This window comes from Ranitomeya imitator, chromosome 5, assembly GCF_032444005.1.
Source record: "Ranitomeya imitator isolate aRanImi1 chromosome 5, aRanImi1.pri, whole genome shotgun sequence".
Taxonomy (NCBI): domain Eukaryota; kingdom Metazoa; phylum Chordata; class Amphibia; order Anura; family Dendrobatidae; genus Ranitomeya; species Ranitomeya imitator.
In genome coordinates this window covers 563,659,077-563,681,709 of record NC_091286.1, presented here as the reverse complement: position 1 = coordinate 563,681,709, position 22,633 = coordinate 563,659,077, and the positions used below count along the sequence as shown (strand labels likewise).

General features: G+C 42.9%; 1 protein-coding gene across 4 annotated transcripts in view; it reads left to right on the top strand.

Moving 5' to 3' along the window:
* The window catches only part of DGKD (diacylglycerol kinase delta), a 115,948-nt gene that overhangs the window by 4,454 nt on the left and 88,861 nt on the right, over nt 1-22,633 (top strand). For all 4 annotated transcript variants that reach the window (XR_011312498.1, XM_069727698.1, XM_069727699.1 and 1 more), the window contains exon 2: nt 21,617-21,727. Coding sequence is in view for 3 of the 4 variants with exons in the window: in XM_069727698.1 (XP_069583799.1) it covers nt 21,617-21,727 (111 nt within the window). In the remaining variant the exon portion in view is untranslated. The remainder of the gene's footprint in view (nt 1-21,616; nt 21,728-22,633) is intronic.

The following is a 22,633-nucleotide window of genomic DNA, read 5'->3' as shown; positions in this document are numbered from 1 at the left end:
AAAAAATCTCCGTGTGCCATCAGTGCTTGACCGACGCACTGGCGACCCACTGACCGGATACTGACCCTTGTGTTGTCATTGTTTCATCAGTGTTTTTCACCTATGAATAAATAAATGACAAAGCGTCTCCTCTCCTTTGCACGGACCTATAGATTTGTAATGGTAGTTTTTATCAATGATGCCGTTAAAAAGGATCTTGTCTCCATTTCTTCTGCACAAACACACAAAAAAACCCGTGGACCTGTGAACGGCCCCGTAAACTATAATGGGTGAAAACCATTATCCATGTATGTCCAGCATGGCCGCCTGAACGAGGCCTTATGCTGTGCCGACACGCGACGTGTTCCACGTGACAGTAAATATCAGACAGGTCGTATGGACAAAAACATTACGTGCGACTTTCTGTCTATTTTAAAGCTGTGATTTTGCTTTAATAATATTGAAGTCTGTAAAGTGCTGTGGAATTCATGGTGCTATATGAGTAAAATAGAGTCAGATTGTAGACATGTTGGGCTTCTTTCACACTTGCGTCGGTACGGGGCCCTCACAATGCGTTGGTGCGACGTACCGACGGACGTTGTGAAAATTCAGCACAACGTGGGCAGCGGACGCAGTATTTCAACGCATCTGCTGCCCATTGTAAAGTCCCGGGGAGGAGGGGGCGGCGTTCCGCCCGGGCATGCGCGGTAGGAAACGCAGGATCCGACGTACGAAAAAACATTCCCTTGAACGTTTTTTCGATACGACGGTCCGCCAAAACACGACGCATCAAGTGCACGACAGACGCGACATATGGCCATACGTCGCGATCCGTCAGCAATACAAGTCTATGGGGAAAAAAACGCATCCTGCGGGCACATTTGCAGGATGCGTTTTTTTCCCAAAACGACGCATTGCGACGGAGGCCACATGACGCAAGTGTGAAAGTAGCCTTACTTGCAGATTGCAGTTGTACACAACTAGCATTGAACCCTATGGTCAGTCGGTTACAACCAGTGGCAGAAAATTGAACACTTTGGGTAAGGGGAGACCTTGAGATTGCATCTAATGATTTCTTCAGTTCAAGTTGCATGTTGGAACCAGTTAGATATTTTTGCTGGTCACAGATGCTCACCTTGTAGGTTACAGTGCAACTCCATTTACTTCCATTATGCTGCAATGTAGCAGTGGCGTAGAGAAATCTTTGGCCAAAGTGACCGTGTAGCCGCAGCCCAGGATGCTCAGTGGTTAGCTAGTGATGAGCAAACGTGCTTCGTTAAGGTGTTATCTGAGCACGCTCTGGTGCTAACCGCGTGTCTACAGCGTGCTCGAACATTATGTTCTGGTCCCCACGGCTGCATGTCTCACTGCTGTTTGACAGCTGCAACACATGCAGGGATTACCTAACAGCCGCAAGACATGCAGCCGCAGGGACTAGAACATGTTATTCGAGCAGCGATGGGGTCCTGGGTTCAAATCCCACCAAGGACAACATCTGCAAGGAGTTTGTATGTTATCCCCGTGTTTGTGTGGGTTTCCTCCAGGTTCTCTGGCTTCCTCCCACATTCCAAAGACATACTGATAGGGAATGTCGATTGTGAGCCCCTATGGGGACAGTGATGATAATGTGTGTAATTTGCTGAGGAATATGATGCCGCTATATACAGTAAGTGAGTAAAATAAATAAGTTGTATTACATGCTGGATGAATGGCTCATTTCAAGCTAAGCCTGCCCCTACTTTATCATGGCTGGTGCATTCGCTCAGGCTACTCTGCCCTTTTAGATCATTCATGTAATGATTCCATATGGTGTTGCATTGTAATCTATCATGACTGGACATACAGTGGGTACAGAAAGTATTCAGTCACCTTTAAATTTTTCACTCTTTGTTTCTTTGCAGCCATTTGGTAAATTCAAAAAGGTTCATTTGTTTTTCTCATTAACCCCTTAATCCCATATGACATACTATCCCGTCGAGGTGACCTGGGACTTAATTGCCAGTGATGGGATAGTACGTCATATGCAATCGGCCGCGCTCACGGGGGGAGCATGGCCGATCGCGGCCGGGTGTCAGCTGACTATCGCAGCTGACATCCGGCACTATGTGCACATTAACTCCCGGAACACTGAAATCAAACATGATCGCAGCGTTCCGGGGGCATAGGGAAGCATCGCGCAGGGAGGGGGCTCCCTGCGGGCTTCCCTGAGTCCCTCGGTACAAGGCGATGTGCTCATCTTGTACCGAGCGTCTCCTCCCTGCAGGCCTCGGTTCCAAAATGGCCGCGGGGCTACTTCCGGGTCCTGCAGGGAGGTGGCTTACAAGCGCCTGCTCAGAGCAGGCGCCTGTAAGCCTGGAGCAGTGCACGTCAGATCAGCGATCTGTCACTATATAGTGATGTCCCCCCCTGGGAAAACGTGATAATGTAAAAAATATATATTTAAATGTGTAAAAAAATAATAATAATAATAAAGAAAAAAAATATTGTTCCCATAAATACATTTCTTTATCTAAATAATATAAAAAAACAATAGAGGTACACATATTTAGTATCGCCACGTCCGTAACGACCCAACCTATAAAGCTGTCTCACTAGTTAACCCCTTCAGTGAACACCATAAAAAAAAACAAAACAAAAAAAAACGAGGCAAAAAAAAGGCTTTATTATCATACCGCCGAACAAAAAGTGAAATAACACGCGATCAAAAAGATGGATATAAATAACCATGGTACCGCTGAAAATGTCATCTTGCCCCGCAAAAAACGAGCCGCCATACAGCAACATCAGCAAAAAAATAAATTTATAGTCCTCAGAATAAAGCGATGCAAATATAATTATTTTTTCTATAAAATAGTTTTTATCGTATAAAAGCGCCAAAACCTAAAAAAGATATAAATGAGGTATCGCTGTAATCGTGCTGACCCGAAGAATAAAACTGCTTTATCATTTTTACCAAACATGGAACGGTATAAACGACCCCACAAAAGAAATTCATGAATAGCTGGTTTTTGGTCATTCTGTCTCACAAAAATCGGAATAAAAAGTGATCAAAAAATGTCACGTGCCCAACAATGTTAACAATAAAAACGTCAACTCGTCCCGCAAAAAACAAGACCTCACATGACTTTGTGGACCAAGATATGGAAAAATTATAGCTCTCAAAATGTGGAGACGCAAAAACTATTTTTTGCAATAAAAAGCGTCTTTTAGTGTGTGACAGTTGCCAAACATAAAAATCCGCTAAAAAACCTGCTATAAAAGTAAATCAAACCCCCCTTCATGACCCCCTTAGTTAGGGAAAAATAATGAAATTAAAAAAATGTATTTATTTCCATTTTCCGGTTAGGGTTGGGGCTAGGATTGGGGCTGGGGTTGGGGCTACAGTTAGGCTGCCGTAACACTAGCAGTATTTGGTCAGTATTTTACATCAGTATTTGTAAGCCAAAACCAGGAGTGGAACAATCAGAGGAAAAGTATAATAGAAACATATGCACCACTTCTGTATTTATCACCCACTCCTGGTTTTGACTTAAAAATACTGATGTAAAATACTGACCAAATACTGATAGTGTGAAGGCAGCCTTAGGGTTGGGGCTAAAGTTAGGGTTAGGGCTGGGGATAAAGTTAGGGTTAGGGTTGGGGCTAAAGTTAGGACTGGGGCTACAGTTAGGGTCAGGGCTACAGTTAGGGTTGGGGCTAAAGTTAGGGTTTGGATTACATTTACGGTTGGGATTAGAGTTAGGGGTGTGTCAGGGTTAGGGGTGTGGTTAGGGTTATGGTTGGGATTAGGGTTAGGGGTGTGTTGGAGTTAGGGGTGTGGTTAGGGTTGAGATTGGGGTTAGGTGTGTATTGTGGTTAGGGGTGTGTTTGGATTAGGGTTTCAGTTACAATTGGGGTTTTGCACTGTTTAGGCACATCCGGGCTCTCCAAACGCGACATGGCGTCCGATCTCAATTCCAGCCAATTTCCAATTCTGCGTTGAAAAAGTAAAACAGTGCTCCTTCCCTTCTGAGCTATCCCGTGCGCCCAAACAGGGGTTTACCCCAGCATATGGGCATCAGCGTACTCAGGACAAATTGGACAACAACTTTTGGGGTCCAATTTCTCTTGTTACCCTTGGGAAAATAAAAATTTGGGGGGCTAAAAAAACATTTTTGTGGGAAAATTTTTTTTTATTTTCACGGCTCTGCGTTATAAACTGTAGTGAAACACTTGGGGGTTCAAAGTTCTCACAACACATCTAGATAAGTTCCTTGGGGGGTCTAGTTTTCAATATGGGGTCACTTGTGGGGGGGTTCTACTGTTTAGGTACATCAGGGGCTCTGCAAATGCAACGTGACACCTGCTGACCAATCCATCTTAAGTCTGCATTCCAAATGGCCCTCCTTCCTCTCTGAGCCCTCCCATGCGCCCAAATGGTGGTTCCCCCCACATATGGGGTATCAGCGTACTCAGGATAAATTGGACAACAACTTTTGTGGTCCAATTTCTCCTGTTGCCCTTGGAAAAATGCAAAACTGGGGGCTAAAGAATAATTTTTGTGGAAAAAAATGATTTTTTATTTTCACGGCTCTGCGTTATAAACTGTAGTGAAACACTTGGGGGTTCAAAGCTCTCACAACACATCTAGATAAGTTCCTTAGGGGGTCTACTTTCCAAAATGGTGTCACTTCTGGGGGGTTTCAATGTTTAGGCACATCAGAGGCTCTCCAAACGCAACATGGTGTACCATCTCAATTCCAGTCAATTTTGCATTGAAAAGTCAAATAGCGCTCCTTCCCTTCCGAGCTCTGCTATGCGCCCAAACAGTGGTTTACCCCCACATATGGGGTATCAGCGTACTCAGGACAAATTGCACAACAACTTTTGGGGTACAATTTCTTCTCTTACCCTTGGGAAAATAAAAAATTGGGGGCGAAAAGATCATTTTTGTGAAAAAATATGATTTTTTATTTTTACGGCTATGCATTATAAACTTCTGTGAAGCACTTGGTGGGTCAAAGTGCTCACCACACATCTAGATAAGTTCCTTAGGGGGTTTACTTTCCAAATGGTGTCACTTGTGGGGGGTTTCAATGTTTAGGCACATCAGGGGCTCTCCAGACGCAACATGGCGTCCCATCTCAATTCCAGTCAATTTTGCATTGAAAAGTCAAATAGCGCTCCTTCCCTTCCGAGCTCTGCCATGCGCCCAAACAGTGGTTTACCCCCACATATTGGGTATCGGCGTACTCAGGACAAATTGTACAACAACTTTTGGAGTCCATTTTCTACTGTTACCCTTGGTAAAATAAACAAATTGGAGCTGAAGTAAATTTTTTGTGAAAAAAAGGTAAATATTAATTTTTTTGTAAACATTCCAAAAATTCCTGTGAAACATCTGAAGGGTTAATACACTTCTTCAATGTGGTTTTGAGCACCTTGAGGGGTGCAGTTTTTAGAATGGTGTCACACTTGGTTATTTTCTATCATATAGACCCCTCAAAATGACTTCATATGTGATGTGGTCCCTAAAAAAAATGGTGTTGTAAAAATGAGAAATTGCTGGTCAACTTTTAACCCTTATAACTCCCTAACAAAAAACATTTGGTTTCAAAATTGCGTTGATGTAAAGTAGACATGTGGGAAATGTTACTTATTAAGTATTTTGTGTGACATATCTCTGTGATTTAAGGGCATAAAAATTAAAAGTTGGAAAATTGCGAAATTTTCACCAAATTTCCATTTTTTTCACAAATTAACGCAGGTAATATCAAAGAAATTTTACCACAATAAAAACACAAGAAAACATTGTCAGAATCACAGAGATCCGTTGAAGCTTTCCAGAGTTATAACCTCATAAAGGGACAGTGGTCAGAATTGTAAAAATTGGCCCGGTTATTACCTTTTAAAACACCCTTGGGGCTTAAGGAGTTAATGTACACTCTGCACCCTATGTTGACTGAAAAAAAAAACAGAAATGTCGAAATTTTTGCAAATTTATTAAAAAAGAAAAATGAAATATCACATGGTCATAAGTATTCAGACCCTTTGCTCAGACCCTCATATTTAAGTCCCACGCTGTCCATTTCCTTGTGATCCTCCTTGAGATGGTTCTACTCCTTCATTGGAGTCCAGCTGTGCTTAATTAAACTGATAGGACTTGATTTGGAAAGGCACACACCTGTCTATATAAGACCTCACAGCTCACAGTGCATGTCAGACCAAATGAGAATCATGAAGTCAAAAGAACTGGCCAAGGAGCTCACCGGCTGATAATACGGTCATCTGCTCAAACCCTCCGGCCTCTTTCACACTTCCGTTTTTTTACAATCGGTCACAATCCGTCAAAATGTTGAAAAGATGGATCCTGTGCAGATTGTAAAAACCTGATAGAGAGATTTTCCCCTGAATGGAAATCCTTCCAGGCATGCTCACTTTCAAAAAACGTAGTCTGTTGCTGGGTTCCGTTTTTTGACGGTCAGCGATGGACCCTGCTGATTTTACGACGTACACAAAAAATGTTTCTATGTGCTTTGTCACCGCCCGACATACACAGAATTTACGACGGATCCGTCGTACGATGGATGAAACTGAAGGCAATCCATCACAATCCGTTGCTAATACTAGTCTATGAGAAAAAAACGGATCCAGCAGCACCATTTGCTGGATCCGTTTTTTTCAGAAAACGAAGGATTTGGACGGAAACAAAAAGACTGAAGTGTGAAAGAGGCCTAAGTTGAATGTATGTATACAGTAACAAAAACTGAAGATGATATTGATTTTTGCTGGCTAACACCTTTAACGTCTTGGTACAAGTACGGCGCTCGTCGTGAGCTGGTTTATAGTACGGTCTCAGGAGATGAGCCCGCCCCATTCCCAGAAGATGATGGCTGCGTTATTCAGCCATCTTCAGCCTCTGAACAGCTGCAGCTGATGTTGAGCTCTGCCCGCTTCTGTTAACCTGGTAATTGTCACTGTCAATCTTCGACAGTGGCATTTAAAGCATACAGACCAGGGGACGCATCATTCTAAGTGTCCATTGCCACTCCGTGCGATGCGAGTGCGAGGAGCTGATGGGCTGCCATAGCTGGCGTTCATAGGAGTCCGTTGTTTTTTCTTCAGTACTGTTGTATTGTAGCATTTTGTATAGTTGACCGAATGATCACAAATTCAAGTCCCCTAGGGAAACTAGAAAATAAAGTTAAAAAAAAAAGTTTAAATAAACATTCAAATCAGCCCCTTTTCAACCATTACAATTAAAGATATCAAATATTTTACTTTTTTTTTTAATATCACCGTGAACAAAGTCTGTTCTATCAAAATATTATATTAATTGACTCATCAGTAAACACCATAAAGACAAAAATCGGTAAGGCCAGAATTGTGCCTTTTTGGTTGCTGCAACATTGCAAAAAAAAATGGAGGCAATCAAAATGTTATATCTTGCCCAAAATTGGATCAATAAAAATATCAGCTTGGAGCGCAAAAACAAGCCCTCACACAGCTCTATTGAGCAAAAAATGAAAGTATTACAGGTCTCCAAACATGGGGACAAAAGCAAACTTTTTTTTATGTTACAGATTTCTTTTTTGCTACTTCAATAAAAAATGCATGTTTGGTGTCTTTAATCTTACTGACCTGAAGAATCATGATGCCAGGTCATTTTTTCCAAACCACGAACGCCGTAAAAACAAACCAAAAAAACAATGTGAGTATTGTTCGGATTTTTTTCATAGTTTTACCTCAATAATTTTGTTCTTGTTTTCAAGTCCCCTGTAGGGTACAATGAATGGTGTATTTCTAATCTACAACTCGTCCTGCAAAAAGCAAGCTCTTATTTGGATATGTCGATTTCCAGTATTCGATTATATACACGGGGTGGACAGCAGTGTGAACAGACTCTTCTTATCTTAGCATTCTTGGTATCGCCAGTATTCGATCATATAGACAGTGTGGACAACAGTGTGAGCAGACTCTTCTTACCTCAGCACCTCTGGTATCTCCAGTATTAGATCAAATAGACAGGGTGGACAGCAGTGAGATCAGCCTCTTACCTCAGTGTTCTTGGTATCTCCAGTATTCGATCATTTAGAAAGTGTGGACAGCAGTGTGAGCAGACTCTTCTTACCTCAGCATTCTTGGTATCTCCAGTATTACATCATATACACTGGGTAGACAACAGTGTGAGCAGCCTCTTCTTACCTCAGCATTCTTGGTATCTCCAGTATTACATCATATAGACCGTGTGGACAGCAGTGTGAGCAGCCTCTTCTTACCTTAGCATTCTTGGTATCTCCAGTATTAGATCAGATAGGCAGGGTAGACAGCAGTGTGAGCAGCCTCTTCTTACCTCAGCATTCTTGGTATCTACAGTATTAGATCAGATAGACAGGGTGGACAGCAGTGTGATCAGCCTCTTCTAACCTCAGCGTTCTTGGTATCTCCAGTATTCGGTCATATAGACAGTGTGGCTCGCAGTGTGAGCAGACTCTTCTTACCTAAGCATTCTTGGTATCTCCAGTATTAGATCAGATAGGCAGGGTAGGTAGCGGTATGAGCAGACTCTTCTTACCTCAGCGTTCTTGGTATCTCCAGTATTAGATCAGATAGACAGGGTAGACAGCAGTGTGAGCAGACTCTTCTTACCTCAGCGTTCTTGGTATCTCCAGTGTGAGCAAACTCTTCTTATCTCAGCAGCTCTGGCATCTCCAATGTTAGATCAGATAGCCTGCAGTGTGGGCAGCCTCTTCTTCACCTCAGCATGCTACTAATTTCCACCAATTCTGCACGCAAAAAAATATGGAATGGCTATATATGAATAAGCCCCATTGAATACTCATGTGAATCTCATCTGCAAGAGAATTTCACTTTTGGTTCCTGTAGTAAATGGACCAGGTTTGCTAAAAGCATGTGTGAAAACCCCGTGGTACTACAGGCATAGCATAGCCGGCTGAATGTTCACCCTGCAGAATCAGCTGCTGCATATTCACATATAATATATTTATCAGGTCAGACCTTTATAGCCAAGTATGGGTAACCTCAGTAATTATTGCAGCGAATACTTGTCTATGTCCCACACAATGCCCACCGTCACTGACCTGTACTAAATGTGAATATTTTAGGTCACCTTCCATGTTTTATAGCTATTAAGTAATTTTGTAGATTAGGTCTTAGGTCTGCGTGCGGTGACACCCCTCATCAGTCACTCCAGATCTACAATACAGGATTAATTAATTTACAGCACAGATTGACGAACCCGTCGTCTGTGTTCTATTCTATTCATAGTCTACACTGCTGAAAGAGAAGGGGGTGTCTTATATAATGTGCAGATATGTAAGGGAACTGCAGATTGTTACATATATAGGATAATATACCCCTTCTGTAAATAATAAGTCACCATATAAAGACACAAGGTCACATCTAATTTTCTTTAATTACTGTGTTCCAACTTCCTTTATAATATATGCTGCAAGAAACTCTGTATAAACAATAAGGAGAAATCTTGATAGATGATCTATAAACATCCTTAAAAAAGAAAAAAAGTTCTGTAGCATCCAAGGTGTGTGCAGTTTGTTTTTTTTGCAGCAGAGATACAGATAGAGCTTAGTAATACTACAGCTGCTGCAGATCCTCTTTAAGAGAGGGTGCACTACACGGGGGTCAGTCAGTAGATAACACAGGAGAGGGAGCCTCCTGCAAAAGCGATAAGCAATAGTCTGATCCTCCGGGAAGAGAAGACGTATGTAACGTTGCACGTCTCTGTATATGGCAGGTTTATGTAAGTATTATTTGCACACCTTCTAATATTTTTACAAGTATGAGAAATGAAGTTATAAAGTGAAAATAAGTTAAAGAGAAATCAAATTCCCCATGAATATTTCTCTCAAAACATTGTCAGATAATTTGATTTCCCAATGCCTGCACTCTCTTACAGGTTTTCCAGGTTATAATGTTGATCATTTATCCATTGTATAGGTCATTAATATAAAATGAGTGGGGTCTGATCCAACGTTTGTTATCACCTCTGGTACGCCTCTCACTGTAGGAGCTGATAAAGGCTGATCGGTGGCCGCACCAGGTGTCAGACCTGATATGGATGACCTATCCACTGGGATGGGTCAGCGATGCCTTAAAGCGGTTGTCCACTGCTTGGACAACACCTTCTCAATGACTGTTTCCCTCTTATAAAATAATAACATGTATATTCGCCTATGGTGCCAGCGCCATTTCAGCTGTGTCGGCAGTGGCTCTCCCAGGGCTCACTTGACATTGGTATGTTACACAATCCCTGCGGCCAATCAGCTGCCATTTCACTGTATCATCCTTAAGATGTAACTGACATCCGGAGGAAGTCTGAGCGATAGCTGCATTCTTATATCACGAGAGACTCGGCAAAGCCAGTTCTGACACCACTGGAATGGTGCCAGCATCGGAGGTGAGTATAAGGGTTATTATTTTATAAGCGGGAACATAGTGACTGAGAAGTGGTTGTCCAAGAGGTAGCCAACCCCATTAAGCCTGGCTAATTCATTAATGCCAGCCATCATTTGCTGATTTTGATTCCTTAAAAATGATTGTTGATCACAGCATCCCTCATGTGAACAGGGATGACGTGAGGAGAATATGTGAGCTATATGTAGATGATTTCCACATGTAAATGGAAGCTTGCGGAGTGCTGATTGACACATGTTTTTGGCAGACTATGCGCTAATGTAAAAGGACTGTTAAGGTTTTTGACACCATGTGTTTGTCATCAGGTTTTCTCATGTGCCTCCCAAAAAACTCACGGAGTCCAAAGAATCCAGGTAAGTGGCACTCACTATCCATAAAAAACCTTTATTAAGAAAAAAAGTAAAAAATACAATGCTGTTGGGCAAGCAGGGTGCGAGCAGATGGCGACTGTTTTGCGCTTTTCAAAGTGCTTCTACAGGAGTCCCCATAGCATTGTATTTTTAACGGTGTTTTGAAATAAAGGTTTGTTATGGATGGTGAGTGCCACTTTCCTGGATTCTTCGGATTTATGCATTTCTCATGTTGAAGTTGAGCACCGCCACATCTATCAGTCGGAGGGCGAGTCCGATCACAGTCCTGTATTTTTTTACAGTGCCAAGCCTCTTTTTCTACTAAGAATTTAAAAAAAAACTGATGGAGGTTTCTCAAGCTTTTACTGACAAGAAGAGGTCCATGAAAATCTGGAATTTGGATTACATCCTTGTTCCCTCTGTCTTTTCCACTGACTCCTTTTCTTGACTGGGGGACTTTAGTCCGCAAATTAGTTTAAAATGGGGGCACGTCTCTCTTTTATAATGTAGACCAGTGTTTCCCAAACTCCAGTCCTCACGGACCCCAAGAGGTCGTGTTTTCAGGATTTCCTTAGTATTGCACAGGTGATGGAAGTATCAGGAGTTCTCTCACTTGTGCAGCACTATGGAAATCCTGAAAACATGACCTGTTGGGGTTTTGAGGACTGGAGTTTGGGAAAAACTAATGTAGACCATCGATAAGTAAATAAAATGCCTGACGTGAATAGCCCCATAGATGATAATGCTAGCCCACCCACCCAAATATATAAGAAAATAAGGTGGGGTCTCATGGCTACATAAACCCGGAATAGCCTTCGTGTTACTCTATGGGTTTTTTACTTTAGCTGTTTTTGTTTCTGAAAGGTCAAACAAAGGTCAGTGAGTCAGCTCTGATTACCTCAGGAGCAGTTCAGACCGGTTCTGACTGGCTATATTGGCGCCTTTTTAACGGTTTGCTATTGGTGGAATATTATTTTGGCGGTCTTTTTTTAAAGTATAAAAAGCCCTGCTTGGTGGTTCTTTCCCCATTCCGCTGGATATGTGAAGAAAAGATGATCCCACCCTCCCTCCCTTTATTTATTATTCCTACTGTCGTGATGGTTTATTTGTGGGAAAATCGCCCATTCTATGGGTGGATTGGTTTGTTGGTGTTTGGACAATTTTATCTTAGTAATTTATTGATTTATTATATTATTGAGTCTTAATGTAACCCAAAATAAACTTCACATCCATTTTATTCCAACAATGTGAATTGTCTTTTTATTATTGGTATGAATGGGTTTTGTGTGGCCATGTGCAAAACACAGCACATGTGTGTGAGAAACTGATGTGTGAATGAGGCTATAGGGGACTGTATGTAAATAATAATGGGAGTCCTTAGAGATACGGTAGTCCAGTATAAAGACGGAAACATAATGGGGCCGATTCATCAAAACTGGCCATGTCTTGCTGGACTAGAAGGCACCAAAGTCATTGAGTTGTCACCATGCACCGAGTCTGAAATGCGCCGGGCAAGAAACTTCTTTCTCATTTCTGGTGTATAAAAGGCCGGCACATTTGATAAATTTGGATGGGCGCGGTCACGTCCCGGCCCAGATCTTCCTTAACTCCATTCATTTTGTCAGAGCTGATTAAAACCGGTGTCAAAGTCACAACATTTTTGCCCCACTGCCTATGCTACTTTTCAGCGCTTCCACCTGATGAAACCAATAGATGATTTATCTGGTTTCCGACACAGTGTTTGTCCAGGCTCAATGTTTGTCCATGCTGACATATTCTGTCCAGTACTTTTCCCTGTGTCTACAGCAGACATGCATTGATATATAAAGGTTATTTAGAATAAGGGTCTTTACATTGTGGATCTGTAGTAACATACTGTCACAATTCTGTTTATTTAAATGAAAAAAGTGGTTTGGTACCATGTTAGCCAGTAGAAAAAAAAGATATAGCGTGCTCTCAGTGGGAGAAACAAAATTCTGTTTATTACATGGAGTTCTTTACTTATTACCATTGTTTTCTTTTTCTTCTTTTGAAGTCAATGGAGATAAAACTGTGATAGATTAAGGCTATGTGCACACGTTCCGGAAAGTGTGCAGAATTTTCCTGAGAAAATCCTGACTACTTTCGCATGCACGTGTATTTTTCGCACAGGTTTTTTGGTGTTTTTTTTTTCCGGAGCTTCCCAATGCAATAAATAGCGGGAAATCCGCAAAAAAATCTGCAAAATTAATGAACATGCTGCGTTTTTTTCCGCGATGCGTTTTTATCGCAGAAAAAGACGCAACATGTGCACAAAAATTTCGGAATGCATTAAAAATGATGAGATGCTTAATGTATGCCTTTTTTTAAGGGTTTTTGTAGCGGAAAACTGCCGAAAAAGCGCGCAAAGAATCCGGAACGTGTGCACATAGCCTAATGGTTGTCAGCCTCTTTGTGCGAGCTGGCTGTCTTGCTCCCTTTTATAGCAGATCTTGCAGTTAGATGCTTCTTTCGTCAAAGCAAAAACATCTTTGGTACATGTGAACGTACGCAGTTTTGATTTTTTCTTTTAAATTGTAATATAAATAGGAATTTACATCCAAGGATCTTGTCTTGGATTTTGCAATAGATAACAACAAAAGTGGTGTAAAAATATGGTGAATCACACATTTTTTTTTTATGCTGTGCTGCTCAAAAAATATAACTTTTGCCATTTTTATGCCACTTTGGATCAAATCTGCCAAAGCAGGAGGACATGATACAGGTCTTCTCTGTTTGACTTACGAAAAGTGGCTATTTTTTATGCCAGAAATGCTACTCCAGTCTCTGGCCGGAGTAGCAGTTTTAGTGCTGCGAATACCACTAATTATGTTGTGAGCCTCTTAATGAATTTGGTGCTTCGTCTACTCCATCAAGTCTAGCGTAGCGTGAGCGTGCTCTTTGCCAGTCTATATGTATCAGCCCAAAAAGAGTTTGCAAATGGGAAAACTAATGAGAAATATAGTATAACTAGATGGTGGCCCAATTCTAACGCATCGGTTATTCTAGAATATGCATGTCCATGTAGTATATTGCCCAGCCACGTAGTATATTGCCCAGCCACGTAGTATATTGAACAGCCCACGTAGTATATTGCCCAGCCACATAGTATATTGCCCAGCCACGTAGTATATTGCCCAACCACGTAGTATATTGCCCAGCCACGTAGTATATTGCCCAGCCACGTAGTATATTGCCCAGCCACGTAGTATATTGCCCAGCCACGTAATATATTGCACAGCCCACGTAGTATATTGCCCAGTCATGTAGTATATTGCCCAGCCACGTAGTATATTGCCCAGCCACGTAGTATATTGCCCAGCACAGAGCTACGTAGTATATTGCCCAGCCACGTAGTATATTGCCCAGCCACGTAATATATTGCACAGCCCACGTAGTATATTGCCCAGTCATGTAGTATATTGCCCAGCCACGTAGTATATTGCCCAGCCACGTAGTATATTGCCCAGCACAGAGCTACGTAGTATATTGCCCAGCCACGTATGTCACAGGTTAAAAAATAAAAAATAAACATATACTCACCTTCCGATCCGAGGGCCCCTTGTAGTTCTGTCGCCTGTGCGCGGTGCACGCGGCAGCTTCCGGTCCCAGGGTGTGATGACGTCGCGGTCACATGACCGTGATGTCATGGCAGGTCCTTCTCGCGCAGGCGCGCAGGACCTGTGATGACGTTGCGGTCACATGACCGTGACGTCATGGCAGGTCCTTCTCGCACAGGCGCGCAGGACCTGTGATGACGTTGCGGTCACATGACCGTGACGTCATGGCAGGTCCTTCTCGCACAGGCGCGCAGGACCTGTGATGACGTCGCGGTTACATGACCGTGACGTCATGGCAGGTCCTTGTCGCGGTCACCGGAGCATCGCGAAAGGTGAGTATATAATGATTTTTTATTTTTTTCATTATTATTAACATTAGATCATTGATACTGCATAGGCAGCATCAATAGTAAAAACTTGGTCACACAGGGTTAATAGCGGCGGTAACGGAGTGAGTTACCCGCGGCATAAAGCGGTCTGTTACCGCTGGCATTAACCCTGTGTGAGCGGTGACTGCGGGGAGTATGGAGCGGGCGCCAGGCACTGACTGCAGGGGAGTAGGGAGGGACTAATCGGACTGTGGCCGTCACTAATTGGTCGCGGCAGCCATGACAGGCAGCTGGCGAGACCAATCAGCGACTTGGATTCCATGACAGACAGAGGCCGAGACCAATGAATATCCGTGACAGACAGAAGGACAGAAAGACTGAAGTGACCCTTAGACAATTATATAGTAGATAATTGGCAGAAGTAGTATTATTCCTTGTGCACAAACACAGTAATCCTGGAAGTGAGTGTGTGAATTTCACAAAGAATATAGTGCTCACTGCAGGATCTTGAAACAGTCAGTATTGTAGAAATCCTGCAGAAAGCACAAGGGTTGTCCTGCTGATGAGTTCCATCTTCAGCTGCTGTCTGACTTATAGGGAACCTGTCATGCTGTCCATCAGTCTGATCTGTGGACGTCACGGTATAGAGAAGGAGAAGATGAGCAGAATCATATATATGTGTATTGTTAGAAAAGTTTCAGCATAACTTGTATGTTATTGATTGAAAACCCCGGTGTTTGTATGTATACGAGTCCAGTGGGCGGTGCTGCTCAGTGATTGACAGATATCTTTGCATGCAGTCATACAGCAAAGACTGTCAATCATGAAGTAGGACCGCCTACTGGACTCATACACATACAAAACTGGGGATTTCAATTAATTAAAGTTTTAGGAAATCATTTCCCACAATAAATGTCTATCAATTTCATTTATCTCTTTCGGCTCTATAATATCCTGCCCTTAGATCAGACCCCATTTTTAACATGACAGGTTCCCTTTAAGCCCTGCCCCCTTAGGCAAGAGGCGGGGCTTATCAATCTTTACATTGAGCAGAGGGGGGAGGCTCCTGCTGCAGCCAGTTGTATTACAGCCACACAGAGACAGTGAGAAGGAGGATGGGGACATGACTGATCTTTTGAAACAAAGACAGAAGATTTCTTTATCTAATTTTAATTGATAAAAGAAAAGGAATCGATGAAGGGAAGAAGTTGTTGGATATTTGTTTTCGCATGTTCTATGTTCAATGTTCCTTTTAATGGTGTTTTTGGCCTTCGTTTTGTATCAGTTGGGTCTGGGAGTGTGCAGTGTGGGGGTTGATGGACTGGAGTAACCCCAGTAACTATGAAACTGGCCATTGTGTCCATACATTGGTGCCGGAGTGTAAAATGCAGAACTCTTATGTGTGAACTCCCAGACTTGTCTAAATAGAGGAAGGAACATCGAGGATAACTCAGGCCGCCATCAATGTCATTTGTTTACTTCATTAGTTTACAATATATCCTGGGAAATGTACCGCGGGATGTGCATTGCTTCTTGTCATATCAAGATGGAATACAGAGGGGGAGGGGAGGACATGACAGGGAACATAGGGGAGCACTTGTAAGACATGTGAGAATAGGGAGGCTTGTGACAGCTCTGTGACAGGCGCTGCTAGTATCAGCCAGGTGGATGGGGACGCTGAGCGTGGCGCGGGGATCGGCAGTGACAGACCGTCAGTGGGTGTTGTCAGGAACAGACCGAGAATGAATTCTTACAGGAAAAGCTATGCAGAAAGGGTTGTCAGGAACAGGCAGTGAGTGGGTGTTGTCAGGCAGAGGATGTTTGCTGTTGGTACATTTGGGACATGATTGTTTTCTGTCATTGTCATCGCGGCGACCATGTTTGTTGTTATAGCCGGACAGATGACAGCGTTTATTGCTGGGGACACACGGGCAGAGCTGCCGCCTTGGATCGCCAAGTGACGAGCCGGCTAATATCCGTCTGTGCTAGATGGCACACATACAAGGATCACGCAGAAAATAAAAAGTTCTCTTCATGTTTTTTTGTCTTAAATAAATGTCAGGAGCAAAATCACATGTAACTCATTTATTGTACTTATATAGCGCCATTAATTCCACAGGACTTCACAGACATTATCGGCACTGTCCACATTGGGGATCACAATCTATATTCCCTATCGGCATGTCTTTGGTTTTTGGGAAGAAACCGGAATATCAGGAGGAAACCCACCCAACACGGCGAGAACATAATAATAAGTCAAGACCTGGTTACAATTGTTCAGTTACTTGAAACCCTCATATAACACATTACTCATTATGTGCTCATTTTCATTTCACCGGGTTTGTGATTAGTCGAATGAGCGTCCATTGATCAAACGTGCAAAAAACGACTGACCGGTCATTCACACATATTGCCAAGCCAGGAAATGGAAGCAAACGAGCACCGATCGAGCGCCTTACTATATGACGGTAACCGACCTTTAAGGGAACCTGACCACACATACATGAGAAAACATACAGTAATTTAATAGCTGCCCGTGACCGATTGGTATGGAAGACAAGTCGCATAGGTGGGTCGGGGTCTCTCTATACATGCATGCTGGGAGAGACCTGTCAATCCTTGTGAGCAGTGCGGGGAGAAGCCATCAGAGACTCGCCGGTCCATCTGGTCCCCGGCAGCTATTAATCTGTTTTTCTCTGAAACACCGCAGTGCTTTAGAATTAAAGATATTTGGCTGAAATCAAATAGCCAGTGCCTGATACATACTGCCCATGGTTATTATTATTTATAAATGTACTTTGTTCATAGGAAAACCCCTTTAAGCCTCTGTTCTTACTGCATTTGGCATGTTTGGACATACATGCCAGGAGAATTTCCCATAGGGTTACATATAGCTGCCATTAACTCCTTGTATTTTTCTGGCATGGCCAAGCATTGAAAGATCAGCACTTGGCAGGTAAGCGTCCTGAAGTCTTATTCTGGACAGAATTGTGCCATACAGACTCTCTTCTACCATTTATCTGACCTGATTATGGACTGTGGACATGTTTTTTGGATATGCAGGATACTCATTGGCATGATGTTGGAGGTAAGCAGCAGAAACTGTGTGAACGGAATCTTGCTGGGACTGAGCCAGCCTATAGTTAACCAGAAGTTGCCATGATCTGCTGAATTCTCTGCTGTCTAATTGATTACGCGCTGGATAAAAGAACTTTTCAAGTGCTAGATTCATGTACGGGAACTGGCTCAAATGTGGAACCTCATGTGAGATTAAAGGGGGCTTATCATCTGCAAAATTTCTGGCATGTCCACAGGAAGTCTAATAGGTGACCTATGTGGAGAGCGGAGGTCACATCTAGGTGACTGCACAAGTGCTACATGCCTAACACTGACGTCTGTGCAGCTGATCTGCTGGGCATCCCACTAGGTGGTCCCCGCACCACCCCTGCAAAATAAAAGCAAGCTTTTATACTTACTAACTGGTTATACAGGTTTATAAGTCTACACTGGATATTGAATTATCGGTAAGAAATTAATACCAGGAATTGTTTCAGTTTTTATTTAATTAATCAATACTATACATGGATATAAGCAAAGTTGTAATTTATCGTATCAGAGAAATCAGCTTTTTTTCTCCGTCAGGACTGATCATTCACTGTGTTCACTGAGCAGATGTTCCCATTACTGACATAGAAGTTGACAGTTGGAGCTTTTAAAATTCTATGGAGGATAAAGGGAGGAGCTGCAGACATTCTGCTGCAAGTTCTCATGAAACTACAGTTCTCCATAGAACTTTATCAGCACCAACTGTTGTCTCCTATCCCCGTAATGGGAAAATCTTTATTAAGTGGGGACAGATTTTGCCTGTAAATAGAGAATTTTGAGAATGATTCCTTAGTCAAGGATGAGAAAGAAGCAGATTGCTCTAATAAGATATACACTGCTCAAAAACATAAAGGGAACACTCAATATAACACATCCTAGATTTGAATGAATGAAATATTCTCATTGAATACTTTGTTTTGTACAAAGTTGAATGTGCTGACAATAAAATCACAGAAAAATTATCAATGGAAATCAAATTTATTAACCAATGGAGGCCTGGATTTGGAACGATACTCAAAATCAAAGTGGAAAATCAAATTACAGGCTAATCTAACTTCAGTGGAAATGCCTCAAAACAAGGAAATAATGCTCAGTAGTGTGTGTGGCCTCCACGTGCCTGTATGACCTTCCTACAATGCCTTGGCATGCTCCTGATTAGGCGACGGATGGACTCCTGAGGGATCTCCTCCCAGACCTGGACTAAAGCATCTGCCAACTTCTGAACAGTCTGTGGTGCAATGTGACGTTGGTGGATTTTGCGAGGCATGATGTCCCATATGTGTTCAATTGGATTCAGGTCTGGGGAACGGGCGGGCCAGTCCATAGCTTCAATGCCTTCATTTTGCAGGAACTGCTGACACACTCCAGCCACATGAGGTCTGGCATTGTTCTGCATTAGGAGGAACCCAGGGCCAACCGCACCAGCATATGGTCTCATAAGGGGTCCAAGGATCTCATCTCGGTACCTAATGGCAGTCAGGCTACCTCTGCCAAGCACATGGAGGGCTGTGCGGTCCTCCAAAGAAATGCCACCCCACACCATTACTGATCCACTGCCAAACCGGTCATGCTGAAGGATGTTGCAGGCAGCAGATCGCTCTCCACAGCGTCTCCAGACTCAGTCACATCTGTCACATGTTCTCAGTGTGAACCTGCTTTCATCTGTGAAGAGCACAGGGCACCAGTGGCAAATTTTCCAACCCTGGTGTTCTATGGCGAATGCTAAGCTTCCTGCATGGTGTTGGGCTATGAGCACAACCCCCATCTGTGGACGTCGGGCACTCAGACCATCCTCATGGAGTCGGTCTCTAACTGTTTGTGCAGACACATGCACATTTGTGGCCTGCTGGAGGTCATTTTGCAGGGCTCTGGCAGTGCTCCTCCTTTTCCTCCTCGCACAAAGGCTGAGGTAGCGGTCCTGCTGCTGGGTTGTTGCCCTCCTACGGCCCCCTCCACGTCTCCTGGTGTACTGGCCTGTCTCCTGGTAGCGCCTCCAGCCTCTGGACACTATGCTGACACAGCAAACCTTCTTGCCACAGCTCGCATAGATGTGCCATCCTGGATGAGCTGCACTACCTGAGCCACTTGTGTGGGTTGCAGAGTCCATCTCATGCTACCACGAGTGTGAAAGCACAACCAACATTCAAAAGTGACCAAAACATCAGTCAGAAAGCATTGATACTGAGATGTGGTCTGTGGTCCCCACCTGCAGAACCACTCCTTTATTGAGGGTGTCTTGATAATTGCCAATAATTTCCATCTGTTATCTATTCCATTTGCACAACAGCATGTGAAATTGATTGTCAAAGAGTGTTGCTTCCTAAGTGGACAGTTTGATTTCACAGAAGTTTGATTTACTTTGAGTTATATTCTGTTGTTTAAGTGTTACCTCTGCTATTAATTTACCAACCGACGGTTACCTTATAATACCAGATACCAGCCGAGAAAATATAAAAAAAAAGATATAGGAGCATATATATCAAACTATAAATGCACCATAATTTGCATAAAAACAGTCTTTTATTACTTGAAAATGGGCATGGTTTGCAAGAATTGGGCGTGACTTTGGGCCAAAAATGTGCCAAAATTTTGGCACAACGTTTTAGCACAAATTAAGCCAACTAATAGTTTGTGTAAACTTAGACTAGACTTAGTCTTAAACACGTCCAATTTATTAAAGGCAACCTGACAGCTGCTACACACTGGCTGATTCACGAGCAGCATGTATGAGACACTGACTGTATGATCTAAGCCAGATATGTTTAACTCTGAAACGCTGCGGTGTATCCCCGAAAAACATGGTGTAATAGCAGGTGTCGACTGAGACGCACAGGAGACCGGACAGACAGGCGGTTCCATGGTGGCTACTCCCCGCCGCAGCGTTTAAGGGTTAAGCATACCTGGCTGAAATCATGCAGCTGCAGTCTGATACATGCTGCCTGTAGGATCGGGAAGCATGTGTCAGCAGTCAGGTTCCCTTTAAACAGATTGGGCCATTATGATAAATCTGGCACATTATAGGACTATCTAGCCTAAAGGTACCGTCACATTTAGCGACGCTGCAGCGATCTAGACAACGATGCCGATCGCTGCAGTGTCGCTGGAGAGCTGTCACACAGACAGCTCTCCAGCGACCAACGATCCCGAAGTCCCCGGGTAACCAGGGTAAACATCGGGTTACTAAGCGCAGGGCCGCGCTTAGTAACCCGATGTTTACCCTGGTTACCATTGTAAATGTAAAAAAACAAACACTACATACTTACATTCCCGGTGTCTTGTCAGGTCCCTCGCCTTCAGCTTTCCGCACTGACTGAGTGCCGGCCGTAAAGCACAGCGGTGACGTCACCGCTGTGCTCTGCTTTACGGTCGGCCGGCGCTCACAGTCAGTGCGGGAAGCTGAAGGCGAGGGACGTGACAAGACACCGGAATGTAAGTATGTAGTGTTTGTTTTTTTACATTTACAATGGTAACCAGGGTAAACATCGGGTTACTAAGCGCGGCCCTGCGCTTAGTAACCCGATATTTACCCTGGTTACCAGTGAAGACATCGCTGAATCGGCGTCACACACGCTGATTTAGCGATGTCAGCTGATGATCCAGCGACTAAATAAAGTCCTGGACTTTCCCCAGCGACCAACGATCTCCCAGCAGGAGCCTGATCGTTGGTCGCTGTCACACATAACGATTTCGGTAACGATATCGTTGCTACGTCACAAAAAGCAACGATATCGTAAACGATATCGTTATGTGTGACGGTACCTTATGTGAGCTCGGCCTAAGAATTAGTCAGCATTGATAAAGCTGCCTCGTTGTTCTTACCATGTCTCCTTGACTTTTATAGGCTATTGTGAAAGAAGGTCACCTACAAAAGCAGACAAGCTCCTTTCAGCGATGGAGAAGGCGCTACTTCAAATTGCGAGGCCGGACCCTATACTATGCCAAGACTGCAAAGGTGAGAAATGGAGAGGGTGTAGGCAGAAAGGCGCAAATACATTGCTGATGTATCGACTTTTGTAGCATGAAAACCATTACAGCCTTAACAGACAGAGCCAATTTGGTACTTAATGATCAGGCCAATTTTTATAATTCTGACCACTGTCACTTTATGAGGTTATAACTCTGGAACGCTTCACCGGATCCCGCTGATTCTGAGACTGTTTTTTCGTGACATATTGTTCTTCATGTTAGTAGTAAAATTTCAATATGACTTGAGTTTATTTATGGAAAAAAATGGAAATTTGGCCAAAATTTTGAAAATTTAGCAATTTTCAAACTTTCAAATTTTGTGCCCTTAATTTAGAGTGTGGTGTCGCACAAAATAGTTAATAGATAACATTTCCCACATGTCTACTTTACATCAGCACAATTTTGGTAACATTTTTTTTTTGTTAGGACGTTATAAGGGTTAAAAGTTAATCAGCGATTCCTCATTTTTCCCAAAAAATTTACAAAACCATTTTTGTTAGGGACCACCTCACATTTGAAGTGAGTTTTGAAGGGTCAATATAACAGAATATACCCACAAGTGACACCATTCTAAAAACTGCACCCCTCAAGATGCGCAAAACCACATTCAAGAAGTTTATTAACCCTTCAGGTGCTTCACGAGAACTAAAGCAATGTGGAATGAAAAAATGAACATTTTTACTTCTTTCACAAAAAGTTTACTTTGGAACCAAATTTTTTTATTTTCACAAGGGTATCAAGAGAAAATGGACCACAAAATTTGTTGTGCAATTTCTCTTGAGTATGCCAATACCCTGTATGTGGGGGAAAGCCACTGTTTGGGCACATGGCAGGGCTCAGAAGGGAGGGAGCACAGTTTGACTTTTTGAATGCAAAATTGGCTGGAATCAAT